Source organism: Heliangelus exortis, chromosome 14, assembly GCF_036169615.1.
Source record: "Heliangelus exortis chromosome 14, bHelExo1.hap1, whole genome shotgun sequence".
In the NCBI taxonomy this organism is placed as follows: domain Eukaryota; kingdom Metazoa; phylum Chordata; class Aves; order Apodiformes; family Trochilidae; genus Heliangelus; species Heliangelus exortis.
Window position 1 is genome coordinate 501,757 of NC_092435.1, and position 16,312 is coordinate 518,068.

Here is a 16,312-nt window from a genome sequence, read left to right on the forward strand (position 1 = left end):
GCAGGAAGGAAGCCTCCTCGGGGCTGTGATGGGCTCCTGGCTGTGCTGAGTGTGCGTGCTGGTTGTTTGGGGTTTTTAAAAGCACTTTCTGTACTCGTGGTGTTTGAAACTCTGCGGCCAGCTGTGACCCGAAGGTGCAATTACCAGACTGCAAGTTTAAGACAGAGACTAACTTACATTTTTACAAGCCCCTGCCCTGCATTAACTAGCCTTACTAGACATGTTTACGGGAGAGATGACAATAGATCTCTCCAGCCAATGTTTTGGACGTTTCTTTGCCAAGATCTCTGCCCAGGGCTTCCAAAAAATACATTTTATTTTATTGCTGCAGCCTGCAGAGGGTTGCCAAGGAACAGACCATGAGATCACAAGCTGGAGAACAGCACGCCTGGCTGGGACATCCCCAGGGGACATTGCTCCATGGCAGAGCAGGGAGGGTGGACTCAGCTGGACGCACTTGCTGTACTCCATCATCCATGCCTGCATCCTACCCCTCCTCTGTCACACCAAGGAAGTGCAGGGAACTCCCAGACACCCCACTCACTGGTAAAAAACAAAGCATTTTGTAAAAGAAGTAGTTCCCCAAATCGGTGCCTTACAGCACAGTTCAAAGCTGCAGCTGCTGCTTTCTCCTCCTCTCCAGTTCAACATCACAAACCAGTGACTGCAAACATGCAAAGACAGAGAAATCCTGCTTTGGGATGTGCTCATTTAACAGCCTGAGTAACTCAAGTACTTGTAATCACTGCCAGAGGGCTACATGCAAACCAGATTCACTGTCCCTTTGCATGGATAAATGTAAAAATCAGCTTGTCCAGAAAGGCAGTGTTTGCAACCCTGCAAGAGACCAACTCACTTGCTTAGCTCCAGGCTTCTGGTCCATGGGTGTCATCCGTAAGGTTTTTGCCTCTTTTTCATACTGGCAATAATACTTCACCCAGGAGATGCCCAGTGCCCCTGCAGAAACACATGGGGAGCTGGAGTCAGAGAGGGAACCTTAGCTGGAGGCAGCCTCAGGGCATGGCTGGTGTTTCCCACATGTTCAGGCTTCTCTGGGGACAGACACCCCTGGCCCTGAGTGGACATCCCCCTCGCTGGCATCTGCACTGGCAGAAGCCAAGAGGAGATAGAGGAGGAGAGGAAGAAGTGGAGAAGAGGAGGAGAGGCACGCAGGGCAGCAGCTGCCTCCAGCACCCTCCCAAAACACTGCTGGTGAAAGGGTATTTGTGGGACTCTGGTGGTGAGCCAGGCTGGTCTGGCCAAGTCCAGCCAAGATCTACACTGGCAAGAGCTGATGTGACCTGAATGCCTGTTTCACACAGACACCACTCTTTTCTTGTTGATGAAAACTTGGCAGTAAAGACAACAGCATCTTTAAAACACTCTAAAGTTCCTATTTATATCACACTAGATTTACTGTCACTTTCCTTTGTTGTCTTACCTGAGCCCTTTACATTAAATACTTCAACTGATACGTTTTCTGTAATTTGTTTTTAAGTTGCAGTTGTCAGGAGGAACAACTCTCTTCATACTCAGTTTGTAGGGGAAACATAAATAGAGGCAGCAAACACTCACTGACATGCAGGAACACACAGTGTTTGTTTGTGGTCTAAAATTATTGCCTACGTGTTTTCTTTTAAAAGCAGGATAAGCATATGTATAAATATAAGTATAAAAACATTTCTATATATAATCCAAAAATTACCTGCTCACAAAACAAGCTGCCTGTAGTCTCAGAGGCCACAGCTCAGCATTCAGGCTTTTGCCCCGAGTGCTCATGGCTGTGTGGCTGTGGAAAGCTACAGCAAGGGTTGGTAAAAGATTTTTGTGTGAAATTTGGTGTGATTTGATTGTGCACAGAATCACAACAAGTTTCACTCTCAGCAGCTTCACTCTCAGGGCTGGTTACCAGTTGAGCTGTGCTCAGAGAGGCTGTGAGAGGGAAACTGGGATGGACAACAGATAAAAGGCAGCCAAGGTGCAATCTGCCAGAGCACAAATGATACAGTGGAGTAACAAATCTCCTCTAATTTGAGCACAGGGCAATTAGCTCCTTGCTTGCATGGCTCATGTAACCCAGAGAAAGCTCTGTGGCACCACTGAGAGTGCTGGCAGCTAAAGCTGCTGGTGATTCCCCAGGCACTGGGTGAGGGGAGCTGAGCACAGCCCCGCAGCAGGGCATGGGGGTACATCCAAAAGCCATTACATTTCTCCTGAGTGTAGAGATAGCCCTCGATGGTCGGCTGCCCAGGTAGCTTGCAGGTTAGGGGGGCTTCCTTCATCCTCTTCTTCAGGTCTTCCAGCTCCTCCCGCGTGCTGGAAAAATGATTCCTCGTCTGTTGTGAGAAAGCAAAAAGCAGCACGTCTGAACACGAGCAAAAGGAGAGCTTCAGGTATCCTGGACAAACTCTAGGTGCTTGGGAAGAAATTAATCGGTCCCCAGTGTATAAAATATGGAAGCCACTCCACAAATTCACATGAAAACTCCAGCTCAAAGAACAATGGGCTCTTAAAGATGATGGAGCAGACAAGGTTTAACATACCACGTGTGGAAACAGCTCTGAGAAGTCATCACTGGGAGGACACTTGTTCATCCAGTAAAAGAACTTGGCACATTTTAAGGGTAGGTGGAGCAGAAGAAGCACCTGCACTCCCCTTGGCACCACTGTTTAAGTAACGGGTGTATTCACCAACAAAACTAAGCTGTTGATTCCTCACAAGATCAAGCCACACTGCTTGGTGTGAAGTCACTTTTAGAGTCCCCTCAACATGGGGCACAAAGCCAAGGTATCTTTATGGAATGACTGACCAATCAATGAGGCAGCAGCAAGCTCAGCTTGGCACAGATTTATGGCTGTTGTTCCACGGGAATGAGGGCCAGCCATGGAAGACTGAGGATAAAAGAAACAGGACACAGATATTTCACCCCATAAGTACACTTGGCCAGAGGAGGAGCTCACCAAGGCACACAGTAAGCTGATACCATTACCACCAAGACTGGAGGCCTTTTTAGAAAACAAGTAGGATTTCAGCCTCGTGAGACTGGAAGACATTCTCAGGCTTGCTTATGCACAAGGTTCATTTGCAACAGCCCCTTCTCAATAGCACTGTAATAGCACCTTCTGACTCTTGTGCAGGAGAGGAGAAAATGTGTGTGAAATGGGAAGGAAATAACTTCATCTGCACCTCCCACAATGCAAACATGGACAATCTATTCTGCGTGGAAAAGCTCTGCCATGTTCAAATACAAATGAGCACAGAAGTCACATGCAAAAAATACTTCAGCTGGGCAGGAACTCACATTCTGCAGGCTGAGCTGAAGCTGCTGTTTGTAAGGAAGGAAATCCTGCGTGAGCTCAACTGTCAGGTTGTTGTAAGTAAAGAGGCTGTGGAGAAAAGCCAGTACCTGCAAAGGAGAGAAAGGACACAGATTAAACTTCTCTTCTGTATTTGGAATCAGAGGAAAGATAGACAGGAAACAGCTCCAGAAATTACATACACAAACGTATTCTTTTTTCTTGCAATTTTGGAGCGATGGCAAGCTTTAGTATGACTTATTCACCACAATGTCCCTAAAGCCCAGGTCTTCCACCCACACATCTCTCTCAATAAAACACACCCAAAATGAAAGACCCTGCAGGGCGAACAAGCACAGATCTGCAGACTGAGGTTCATGAGACCTACAGGATCCCACGCTCAACCCCATCTGGCGCCAGGGGCAGAGCCACCCAGCCAGGGCAGGGCCCTTGTACACAGCTGGGAGCTGGTGCCACTGCACCAGACAACTCCAGTAATTCCCAACAAGGCCTCTAGCTACCTAGAACATCCAGCCAGTTCCTCAGGATCAACTTACAGACCTGAGAAACAAGTCTGTGGCTTCACCGTGCCCCTGCAAACACCACTAAGGCTGCTGAGCTGCAGCAAGCCAAGTGCACAAGGTGAACTCCTGCTCCATCACAAGATTCCTCAGGACCAAATCCAACCTGATCACTCATCCCTTCCCGTGACTGCCAGCAAGTCAGTATGGCTGAGCATCAGACAACAGGGCCTGACAGAAAAGGAAGCTCCTACCGGTTCCACAATACTGAATTTCTTGCTTTCTTGTACTTCCTGGATCTGGTACACATACTCAAGGGAAGACTCAAAGAAATTGTGTCTCTCTTTGTCAACCTGAAGGTCAGCCTGGAAGAAAGAGGGAGAGGTGAAAAAAGAAAATACATCACATCTAGCTTAACAATATTTGAATAGCGTTTGTCTCTCAGCCCACAAGTAGTTCTGTTCCTCACTTCAGACAAAGCCTGCAGAGGTGTCCAGCCCAGGCTTTGCACACTTTGCACACAGCCAGAAGACTGGAACATCATCCACTCTTCTCAGGTCTGCTCTTCTCTGGCTCCCTCTCATTTATGGATCTAGAACCTCACCCCATTCTGCAAGGACAAGGCTTTCCCAAAGCATATAAGCATATTTTTCATATAACTAATTTTAGCATAAGACCCTTCTCCACCCACAGCCCTGCACTGGGAAGGACAAGGTCATTGTCACCATCCTCTTGTCTGGCTCCAGCTGTGACCCAAACCCAGCAACTCCAGAGCTGCAGCACCAGGAAGGGCACCGTGCCTTGCTGCATTACCACAGCTCACACAAATTTTGCCTTGCAAAGGTGCTTGTAGGTTGATCTGGTTTGACAGAGTTGGTTTGATCCAGCTGCTCTGATGTGGGCTGGGACAGCCAGGGATTTCCTTTCTTGTTGTGACATGCAGCAGCAGCTGGAAGGGGCACCTCTCCTCTGCCACCACGAGTCTGCTGCCACAACCACCCCTGCAAGCACCAGGGGCTAGGCAGGAGACTGTGCTGGCAAAAATAATAATAACCATGCATTTTTCAGCCAGATCAGTCCCCCAAGCCAGAGGAAAGGGTGGCAAATCCCCAGCTGTGCCAGGAAAACTGATCAGTGCCCTGTACTGTACAGGTGAGAACAAGAGATGACAATGAGACACAATGAGCAGATCTCATCCAGGGAACCTGGGATTTAGGTCGAGTAATTGCTTATCAACTTCAACTAGTTACTGAAAGGGATGATTTCCTCCCCTTTTTTAAGACATAGAGCAGCTGGTGGTGTTGGTGCTGTACCCAGCTCTGAAGACAACTCCATACACACCTCCTGTAAATGGGATTCCTTTTTTTTGGAGGACAAGTGCAAATGGCGATCCAGCATAGAGTAGAATTTCTCACCATCCTTCTCAAACTTCTTCTTTCTTTCCTGTGAATGCAAGAGTTGAAGCAGAACCAGTTATTGTCATTTTTGAGACAAGAACATGCAATAACACCATGAACTTGTGTGCAATTCAGCATCCCCATGGAAAGATTCTGGCTGACCCATCCAGAACAGGAGCTCACTTCCCATTTGCTTTGCCTTCACACCCTGTTGCCTGTGCTGCATTAGTTGCACTCTGAGACCAAGCTCTGGCAGTACTTTGGGCAGAGACACTTGCAGTATTTTGTCATCTTAGTACTGTGGCAAAAGCCACACCGACGAGGTCCTGTTCCCCTATCAATCTCTTCAATGCTGAGTGAACTTGAGACACACTAAAACTTCACAACCTGCTCACCATTTCCTAGTGTGCTGTTCACACACAGAAACAACTGGGCAAATATTTTTGTCAGACATGTCTGGGGTAACAAAAGATTTGTTAGGAGCTGGGCAGTTTTCTGTTTTAAGGCTTTTGAAAAGTATCACAATGAAAGCAGGAGGCTGGCAGGGTGATCCATGGGAGGGAAGCCATGGTCTCTTTGCCAGCAGCAGTGGAGATCACAAACCTTGTCCTCAAAGCCTACGCAAGTTTCACTGCATTGTGCCCACCCCAAGCAGGGCCCAGGGGGATGCTGCCTCAAACAAAGCTGTTTTACAAGGCAGCAGGTGAAGATTTCACCCCCCTGAGGTCCCCTGCAGATGCTCTGGTTCTTAGTGCCCTATTGCAACCTGCCCACCACAGGCATGGAAACACAGAGGGTGGGCTGACTTGGTAAGAAAAAAGGACTTTCTGAAGGAATCACTATAACAAAAAGAGCCTGGCAGGAGCCTCCATCCCAGGTGCAAGCAGCTGAGGGTTGGTGCACACAGGGTACAGGATGTGTACAGGATGGCCAGAGCATTGGTCTAGTTTTTGAATTCTCAAGAAAGTGGAAAGCAGATAGGAAATTCTGACCTCCTGTGGAATTAATGGTATCTTACCACAGTTATCTCCTCAAAGCCCTGGAATCCTGTTCTCTTGAATCTGTTCAGAAACTCATGACTGAGCAAACACACACCAAGCCCACCATGAAACAGAGGCACTCTGCCAGGCTGGGGGCCAGCAGTTCTTTTCTTCATTAATTCACTAGTGACTGCAAACTTTGAAGATACTTTCCCTAAATAAAGTCCTTTCTGTTTCTTTACTCCATTCTCCTGCCATGAAGTTTTGCTTCCCCATCCCACTTGCATGGACAGCTCAGTCTAACAGGATGTGGAATGCTCTGGGGCTCCCAACCCCAGCTCTCTGGGTCAGCAAGGTGACCCCCACCAAACCCTCTGCTTTCTTTTGAACCCATTGCTCACAGCAGCTGCTGCTCTACAGCTTCTGGAAGAGTAAAGGTCATTTTCTGGTGGGCAGGGAGACACGGGTAGGCTGCTGCCTGGGGCACAGTTCCCTCATTGCCCACCCTGGGCAGCACTCCCAGTCCTGCCCCTGGCCACCCCAACCTCTGCTGGGGGAGAATAAAAAGCAACCCACATCAGGTCCAAAGGAGCAGAGAGTCCTCTGCAAGTGAAATCTCCTGTGAGCAGCTCTGCAGCTGTGGAGCCCATGCCAGGAAGGACTGTCACAACAAAACACCACCCCCATGACTAACACCCTGATAAGAAAATCCAGTCCCAGGGAAGTAAAAGTGTTTGTGGAACAGCAATCACCACGTCTGTAAGGTCACAGGTCTGGATTGCCTGCCTGTGCCAGGAGGTGCAAACTCTCACCCAGACAGGACCCTGGGTGTGTTTTCCCTGCTCTAACAGGGAGTCACCAAACCAGGCAGAGCACCAAGAGCACTGGTGGCCAACACGGTGCCACAAGTCTGCAGCTCACCCCTCCTGCTGCGGCTCCAGGGCATGGCCACACCAGCAGCAGGTCCCCAAAGTCCCCAGGGATGGAAAGCCAACTGCAAATCCAACCAACAAGAGCAGAACTGCTGCTGTGCAGGAGGCAGTGCAGCACAGAATGGCATTTTTGGCCACTCAGAGAGGGCTTGCCAAGCACGTCCCATTCTGCCTAATTAGCATATAACTGAAAAGCAGAAGGATGAACTACAAATCCCTCCTGATTGTCAAGCCAAGGCTTCTAACAGCTTGCTGGCTGCTGAACAGAGCAAGCCAAGACAAAAAAAACACTAAAAACCCACCCAGATCGAAGCACAATCTGGAAACATGAGCACAAATTAGCTCCTCATGAATATTCATCAGAGGACAGCATTACCTTCCCATTGAGGTTTGCCAAGTCCAAGAAGCCACCCAACTTTCCTTCATTTGCTCACCCGGAAAGGCGAGGCGGATCCACCCGAGGCACTGAAGGAAAGGAGGGTGCTCTTCCCAGAGCTGTGATCCCTGAGCTTCAGCAGATGCTGCTGTCACCAGGAGCCAACAGGAGCCCCCAGAACAGCACCAGCTGCCCAAAGGACCCACCAGCAGCTCCTGCTCCTGCCCTGCACCCGGCTGCTGCTGCGCGGTTCCAGCTTGAGCGAGGGATGGAGCAGCCAAGGGCTGGGGCAAAGAGGCTTGCCAAAACTCTCACTTAACCATCAGCTGCTAATTAGGATTCTGTGAAATTCTCATCCTCAAAAGAGGCTGAGTGAGCTGCGAGAGAGGAGCCCAGCTCACGTGGCTCCTTCTTTTCTTCTTAAAGAAAAACAAACCACAGCACAGCACCGCACCACACACCACACCATAGCACACACCACACCACACACACCACACACCACACCATAGCACACCACACACACCACACCACACACACCACACACACCACACCATACACCACACCATAGCACACCACACACACCACACCATACACCACACCATAGTACACACCACACCATAGCACACCACACACACCACATCACACACCACACCACACACACCACACACACCACACCATACACCACACCATAGCACACACAACACCATAGCACACACCACACCACACTTTGCCTGCTGGGAGCCTCCACCTCTGAGCACACCCACAGGGGGTCAGGTGGAGGGACCAGCACCCAGCAGGACGTGCAGCTGGCCACCAACGAGAGGAACAAAACCCAATAATTTCTAAAAAATAAAACACTGTTGAGGGGAGTAGAATTTAAAAGTGTTTCTGTAAAACCACCCTCAGTTTAACCTGGTCTTTTTTGTTCTCCTGCTGCCTTCTCTCAAATGTGCCTGAGGTCTCGCTCCCACAGAGAGGAAAACAAGTAGAAATTACTGTTTTCTCTTTCTTTTAAATCTATTACTGAGCCCTGCACCCCCAGCCACGAACTCTCACCAGCTCTTCAGCTCTCGAGCAGAGGCCAGGGCTGAGAAATGGGTCAGAGCTCAGGGGCTCTGGGATCCTCTGCTTTTATTCCTGATGTCTACACACACAAACGTTTTCCAGCAAGTCAGGGCAAGACCAATCATCCCCTGGGACTGCAGCTAGCAGGGATGGTGGCTGGAGCTGGGGGGGCTGTGGTGGGTCCTGGTGACACCCCCGGGGCTCCCCTGGGTGGGAGCACAGCATCTGACCAGGAGACTCCATCCAGCCCCAGGCACATGGGTTAACGTGGACTCAGATGTCTCGGCCAGCCCGGCTGGCTGCTCTCCAGCCAGAGTCAGCACAAAGACCCAATTCAAAGGCTCTTCCTATCTGGCTTCAGCATCTCGCAATGAGAACAGAAAACATCTCACAGAAGGAGACTCTGCCAAAATATGGGAAACGAAGCAGAGGGCACAAACTCTGTGTGTCATGTCTCTGCTCTGCTCCACAGCCTGGCCCCAGCCTCCCTGCCCTGGTGCAAACCCGGGAAGATCTCCTGGGGCAATGCCCGTGGTGGAAGGCTGAGCAGAGTGACTGAGCCCTGCTGTGAGAGCCCGGGGTTGTATCACACCTTCTGCTGAGGGATGCCCATGATCCGGAGCAGCTCTGCAGGCTGGCAAGCTCTGAGCTCCAAAAAGAATCCCTGCTGGTGCTCAGAGCCCCTGACTGCAGGGGCTGTGGCACCAACCACACTGAGACACATCTGTGTGGATGAGGAGCAGGAGGAGGTGTCTGATCCATGGCAGGAGGTGGCACGGCTCTCGGAGCAGGGAGTGCTCCAGGCTGTAGGCAGAATCATCCTTAAACAGCTCCAGGGCTACCCAAGAAGAAAAAAGCCTGAAGAACACTTTAATACTCCAATCTTATCACTGCAGACCACTGTCCCCTTGACTCAAGTGTTCCATAAATCCAGGGGGGATATAAGCTGGACCCCACGACTCCTTCCCCACAACTCTTCTCCTATGGCTGGTGCAGATGGGTCAACGAGGAGGGAGCTTTCTCCCAGCCCTGGCCATGTCCACATGCTCATAACACAGATGCCTGCTGCAAAACACGACGGAGAGGAGGTGAGGAGGTGATGAAGCTCTGCCCTGTGCCCATTGGGAAGCACGGGCAGCTCTGCCAGCACCAGACTGGTCCCAGCTGCTGCCTTGGCCAGGCTCAGGCTGTGTGGCTTCTGGGAGAGGTGTGCTACACACACACAGGGGGATCCCGGAGGGCAGGATGGTGATCAAGTGTCATTTCTCAAAATCCTGTATTTATTAAACGTCAAAGACTCCAGATGGGCTGGGCTGAATCCAAGCTCCAAGTGTTCTCCAAAACTTCTCCATTTCTGAGCTGGTTGAGCGCCAGCCCCGTTTCAAGCTGCCGCTGAGTAACGTGGAACCTGGCCTTCCTGATAGCAGACCAGGGGTAAAATCATCTTTTCTGCTCAACATGTGCAGGATTTGCCTTGTATAGTTTGTTTCTTTAAAAGTTTGGTCCATCTGAAAGACTCATTAGATGCTTTAAGTATTTCATAACAAAAGCCCTGTGACTATAATCAAGTTGGGAAAGCCGGGCGCTGCTGCTCTCCCTCCCTTCTGCTCTCACACACAAGCATTTTATTCACTATAGTACTGAAAGAATAAGGGGAGAAGAGAGAAAGAAGCAAGGACTATCTCTTGCTCACCAGCTGAAACAAGCACTCCTCACTCAGGACTGAGACAGTGCTGGAATTAGGCCAGAAGAGAACCCAAAGAATTCAGGAAAAGGTTTTAGAGCCTCTTATGATTGAAAAATCAGACTAAAAGTCACAGCACAGACTCTCTCGTGCCAGAAGCTGAAAACCAGCATTAAACAGGGGAGTTTCTGAAAGCACGAAGTCAAAACACAGTACAATGATTGTCTACTTAAAAAAAAGACCAATCAAAAAACAGGAGAAAAAAATTAGTTTCAAACATTGCAACAGAAAACGTATCTGCTTAAATTTGAAACAAACAAACAAGCCTTACCTTGGTGAACCCTATTTGCTCCTTCCGAAAGTTTTCCAAAGGTTTGATCAGCAGATCACTAGCATTCTGTACCTACAGCCCAAAGAAAGAAAATTCAGTTACAGGACATGGATTCATTTTCTCCTAAACAGAGGCTGAACAGGGCTAAAAGCCAAGAACTCTTAGATTTTAATGCCTCTGACTGCAAACTTGTTCTCTTTTTGTAGGTGAAGTCACTTAACCCATCCACAGCCACTTCTCCCCATCTGTAGTACACAGAAAACCCCAATCACGTCACAGGAGGCTTTGGGGACACCTTATAGGTGACAGCAGGGACCCTGCTGTGACAGGGTCTGTCCTGTGCTCCAGAGAGGGAACAGGGGAGGAGAAGGGGATACAACACTACTGCCACAGCCCTTCCTCCAGGTTTAAAGCTGATCAGTATGGTGAGAGTGTGAAACCTTCTGAGTGAGCACCTGTACAGGAGTGGAGGGCAAAAAAATGTATTTAGGGAAGTCGGGCAGCAACCCTAAAAGCATCCATGAGCCCTGAAATGATCCCTTCCACCCGTGTACACAAGCAGCTGCTGTGTCTGGGATGTAACCCATCAAGAAATACACACCTTCCCACTCACCCTCAGTCCCTTAGTGTTTCCCCCCACTCCCTGCCTGCCCGGGTGTCCCTCTGGCACAGCCAGACCCTGCCACCAGCCTGGCACCCGCGCTCGCCCTGCGTGAGGCACGGAGAGCAGAGCCAAGCAGCACATTCCTGGCATGCTGCAAAAGCTCTCCACTGAGCCTAACTTTCATGTTTTTCCTGGAATTAAGAGTGAAAGGGGAAGCCAAGGCTCACTCTGGAGGAGCTCTGGAGAGGCTGAGGGCACAGGGCAGCAGGAGAGGGGAGGCAGCCCATGGCCCTGATGTGCTGGCAAGGGCAGGGACAGCGGGGACCCACGGGATCCTGCACGGCACAAAGGAAGATACAAGCACATCTTGCTTCTTCAACACTTCCTCTCTCCACAGAACCAGTTTGTGAGCAGCTCAGATGCACCTGGCTCTGCAGGACAAACCTGCTGCCACGGCAGGAGAGGTTTCACAGCACGTGGGACAACCTCTCCCTTCCTTGCCCAGCACCACCCCTTGGCTGTAGGGCACAGTGGGCCAGCTGTGGTACAAAGCACAACGTCCTGGTGCTCCCAGCCCCCCTGCCATGGCAAGTTTCACACCAAGGCATGTGATTCAGCATTTCAGCAGTGGGAGGAGGCAGTAATTCCCAGAGCACAGTTCAGATCAGCTTACCATCATGGACCTCTCCAGCTCTACCTCCTGCAGCAGCTCTGCAAACTCCTTAAAGGACTCGGCTGTAAAGAAAGGAAGAGGCTGATGAGTGGAGCTGGGAGCTGGCACCAGGGTACCCTGATCTGGCTGCACCCCAGCATTGCTAACAGCTTGACAAAAAGCAGAGAGGAGGTGATCCCTTCTGGAACAAGGGCTGGACACAAGGGGTGGTTCTTTACAACCTGGAGAGGAGGGGCTGCTGCCTGGGGCAAGGAGGGAATTAATGCCCTGGGAGGGGAGAACACGGGGACTGAGCTCTCCTTAGGAACTGCAGTGCAAAGGTGGAGGGCAGGCAGCAGGGCAGGGGAACTGGGGAGGGAGCAGCTCCCAGCACCAGGGATGGTGGGGAGCAAGCTCTGCCACACCTGGGAATGCTGCAGGTGCTTTCCAGGGCCAAGGCAGCAAATGAAACCAGCCCAGAATGACAAAGATTATAGTCAGTGACAGGAAGCACGAAGTCTGTCAGCAGGTGTAGAAATGGTCACAGGCACTGACTCCACTCCCCAAAATGTTAATAATTAAACAAAATATCTCATTCAATCAGCATTTTCTTGGAGTCCAGCTGCAATAAAAATATAAAACCTTTCCTTTAATGAACTGAAGCAACAGGTTTATTTAGCCTGGGGAAAAAAGAGGCTGGGTAGGAGCAGCTGACTCTCCCTACACCGACATTACCACCAAGAGGAAACACTCAGCCCTGCTCACTGCCCACTGAAGGAGAATGTGGGAAGTGGCTGTGTCTGTAGCAGAGCAGAAAACCTCTCACAGAAGAGGACTCAGAGCATGACACTGCAGAAGCTTTGGCTCTCCAGGAGGCTGTAAGACAAGGCTGGGCAGACATCTGCCCACAGCTGCAGATGCCTGTGGACAATCTGATTGCCCTGGGACCTACCTGGCAGGCAGTGGGGAAAGGACCCTCCACCCCGAGCCAGGGAAGCTCAGGGGGGCTTTGCAAAACCTACAGAGCTCCTGTGCTGCAGTGCAGAGTCTGCACTCACTGCAGAGCACTTGAACACTGCTGAGCAATTGAAGGACTGTCTGAAGATGACCCCCAGGAGCTCAGAAGCACCTGGCTGACAGCAGAGCTTGGCCAGGGCAATACACAGGGGAACACAACACGCATGTAGTGAGGCATGTACAGCCATGGTGCTCACCCCACAGAGAAGGGGAAAGGACACATTTGTGCTCTGCCCTCCAGCTGAAAGCCCTCTCCCCCCATCCACATGTGGTGTCTCAGGAAAAGCACTCATCCTTCTGCTAAAAGCCAGGCACAGCTCTGCTGCACAGCCAGCCTGAGCTTCCAGAGCCAGAGGATTTGCTCTGCAGTTGCTGAGACAGACACAAAAGGGAAAACCACAGCCTCGTGACAGAGCCCCTCAGCTGGCACCATCAAAACAGAACCTTTTGATGAGTCAGGAACTTCTGTGTTCTCTTCCAGAGCAAGGGCTTCAGAGCCCAGCATATGCAATCCCCAAACAGTTTATTCTGCTGGACCACAGCCCGACACACTGACTTTCCCTGTGGTTACTCAGGATGATGTGAAACCTCAAGTGCACACCAGCACCAGAAGCCTAAGCCAGGAAAAGAATTACCACAGGCAGAAGGAGAATGCAGCCCTGAACTTATAGGGAAAATGTCAGCACTTAATATTTTCTATAGATGTTTTTTTTCCCTTGCTCTACAGGAGGAGTCCAGGCACACACCTCCTGGTTGCAGTCACTGAGGGACTCAGGGAATTTGTCCTTGCAGCACAAAGAGGTGGCTGAGGCTGCACCCTGCAGCCAGACCAGCAGAGCAGGGGGCTGGACCTGCACTTCTGGCCCCAGCCTGAGCCTGAAACCCCAGCAGAGCAGGGCAGGGAGGCCACCAGCAATCACTGCCTGCAACCATTCCTGGGAGCTGCCCGGGAGTGACTTGGCTGGCCAGGAGCAGTCCAGGAACATTGCTGCATAAAACCAGAGGATGTCAGGTTCCCATGCCTGGCAGGGAAGAACACACCACTGGGTTTCACTGTTTGTTCATCTCTGCAGGAGCTGCTCCCATGGCAGTGCTGTGTCTGTCACCATTAATGTCCCCAAGGGAAAGCCCTGATCAGGACAGACATCAGCCAAGCCCTGACTCACCTGCAGTGTCCACAGCCACCACCTGACCTGCAGGGCTGTCAGCCTGCTCTCTGCCCACATGAAAAGGGAGAACTGGGCCATTAGTCATATTTACAGATCAAACACCTTCCCTGAGGATGATAAGAAATGCTGGTGAATGTTCTGCTCCATTCCCATGCCCTGCACATCAAACAGGCTCCCACGCAGATCTCTGGCACCCTCACAGGGGACGGAAACAACCACAGAGATGTCAACACCCTGCTGCTGTTTGAGGAACAGGGGAGCCTGGCACAGCAGCTCAGCCCCAGCAGGGTTTGCTGTAAGAGGAGGAACACAGCACAGCCCTACGGGGGAAACAACGGACCCCTTGGTGAAAAAGTAATATTCCCCAACAAAAACAGAAGCAGGGAAATGTGCTCATTTCACCCAGGAGTGCTCTACATCTGCCCTGATCTCCTGTTGTACTCCTCTGCCCACAGTTCCATTCCCAGCAGGTTCCTCTCCTGCTCCTGCACACAGGACACCCCAGCCTGGCCCTGCAGACAAGAGAAGGGACCCTCCTGTCCCTGGGACGGTGGCTTCAGGTCCCTCTGCTCCCAAGGGGCTTTTACAAGGCACCATTCTCCCCTCCCTTATCCCAGTGTGCTCAGAAATTCAGTACCTCTGCTGCCATTCGATTTGGAGGCTGACTCATTTCCACTGGGTTTCACCTAGAGACTTTCCATAAAGGAAACCAGATTTTGAAGGACAAGCTGCAATCTACTTTGAATTGCTTTAAATAAAACAGCCAAAAGAACAGGCTCTACTTCCTTCCCCTTCCAGCAGTGGCTGAGAGACCTGACATCAGCAATGTCACACTCCCAGCTGCTCTTCCACAGCAGCCTGGCAAAAGCCTTTTTTTGTTTGTTTGTTCTTTTCTCTGATGTTCAGCCCCCAGGAGCAGTCTGGATGATCCCTGTGCTCACCACAGCCCCAGCCCCTCAGCCCAGGCAGGGGCTTAGGGCAACCTTGGGGGCTGGAGGATCTCCTGCAATCCCTCCCACCCACTGCCATTCAGCAGCACTAAGCCAGGAGCAGGATTACTTTGAAACATGCTGGGTTTAGGGCATTTAGCTGTGCAACCAGCACTGGGGTGGCAGGGACCTAAAATGGCTTCAGGACTGCTAATCCCAGAACAGATGTGTGGGGAGCAGCACAACATCCGTGGCACAGGCTGCCCTGCTGCTTGGGCAGAGACCAGCAGCCATTATTTGCTGCACAATGACACAGCCAGCAATTCATTTTTTCCCAGCAGTTTTCAGCCTGGTCCCTTTTTCAGGGCTGTGTGGGGCCGCTTTGGTTTTTAAGGCATTTTCAGCAGAGCAAAGGCAGCTTTGGGAGACAGAGCAATGCTCGGGGCCACACAAGCTCCCAGTCCAGCTGCAGCACTGGGAGATGGGACTTGCTGGGAGACCTGCACTACACTGGTGTCCTCTCCAGTGTCTAGCAGGGCTGGAGCTGTGGGAAACCTCCAGAAACTACTGCTGAACTGGGAATGTGAAATTCTATCCATGAAAGCTGAACTTCTGTAAAATACTCTATGGACCAGCTGGCTGGCACCTGTGGAACCCAGCTCCTGATGCTGGGTAAAAACCATCAGAGCAGGCAAAGTACAAGAGAAGAAAACTTTCTCAGGAAGTGGAAGTTTGCATCAAAAAGAAGAAAACTTACCAATATTAATCTCATCATCTGTCAGCGTGTCACCGATAAAGTCGAACTGAAAGGACTGCAGTGTCTGGGAGAATTTCTGTACTGCTGATGAGTAACCTGGAAAAGGACAGAGCAATGAGGCTGTATATTTTTGCAACTGCCATACAGAAGAGGAAAGTCTTACAAACTTAGCCTGAATGGGACAAAACTGGTTAGAAAAATCCATAAGGCATCATGAATATGAGCACTTCAGAAAATGCTGCAATGCTCATCACCACGGGAGGTTATCAGGAAAAGGACTGGACTCAAAGGAGCAGCTGCCTCTCGTTAGGACCCTTGGGGACAGCCAGGTCCCCAGCCCAGGGAGGAGTGTGGCCTCCAAGTGCAGACAGTCTCCTCCCTCCCCCCAAAAGCCTCGTTCAGCAGTTTCCTCCGAGGGGTCAAACCTCTGCTCCTGAAGGGGCAGATTCAGGATTGAATATCACTATTTAAGCACAGCTGCTGGGGGGCTGAGCACGTGTAAATGGATGAACTCCAGCACAGAACAATCTCATTGATTTGATGGAAAAACTCAGCAAATAATTCACTCTCAGTCCCTGCAGCATTAACTTCAGGCTGGGCTA

The 16,312-nt window shown here is 50.7% G+C and overlaps 1 protein-coding gene across 2 annotated transcripts in view; it reads right to left on the minus strand.

The window, feature by feature from the left end:
- OPHN1 (oligophrenin 1) overlaps window positions 1-16,312 on the minus strand; it is a 46,690-nt gene that overhangs the window by 19,698 nt on the left and 10,680 nt on the right. For both annotated transcript variants that reach the window (XM_071758103.1, XM_071758102.1), the window contains exons 2-9: window positions 15,711-15,806; window positions 11,860-11,921; window positions 10,583-10,654; window positions 5,159-5,260; window positions 4,072-4,182; window positions 3,302-3,406; window positions 2,207-2,336; window positions 857-957 (exon numbers count right to left, since the gene is read on the minus strand). In XM_071758103.1, coding sequence (XP_071614204.1) covers window positions 857-957; window positions 2,207-2,336; window positions 3,302-3,406; window positions 4,072-4,182; window positions 5,159-5,260; window positions 10,583-10,654; window positions 11,860-11,921; window positions 15,711-15,806 — 779 coding nt within the window. The remainder of the gene's footprint in view (window positions 1-856; window positions 958-2,206; window positions 2,337-3,301; window positions 3,407-4,071; window positions 4,183-5,158; window positions 5,261-10,582; window positions 10,655-11,859; window positions 11,922-15,710; window positions 15,807-16,312) is intronic.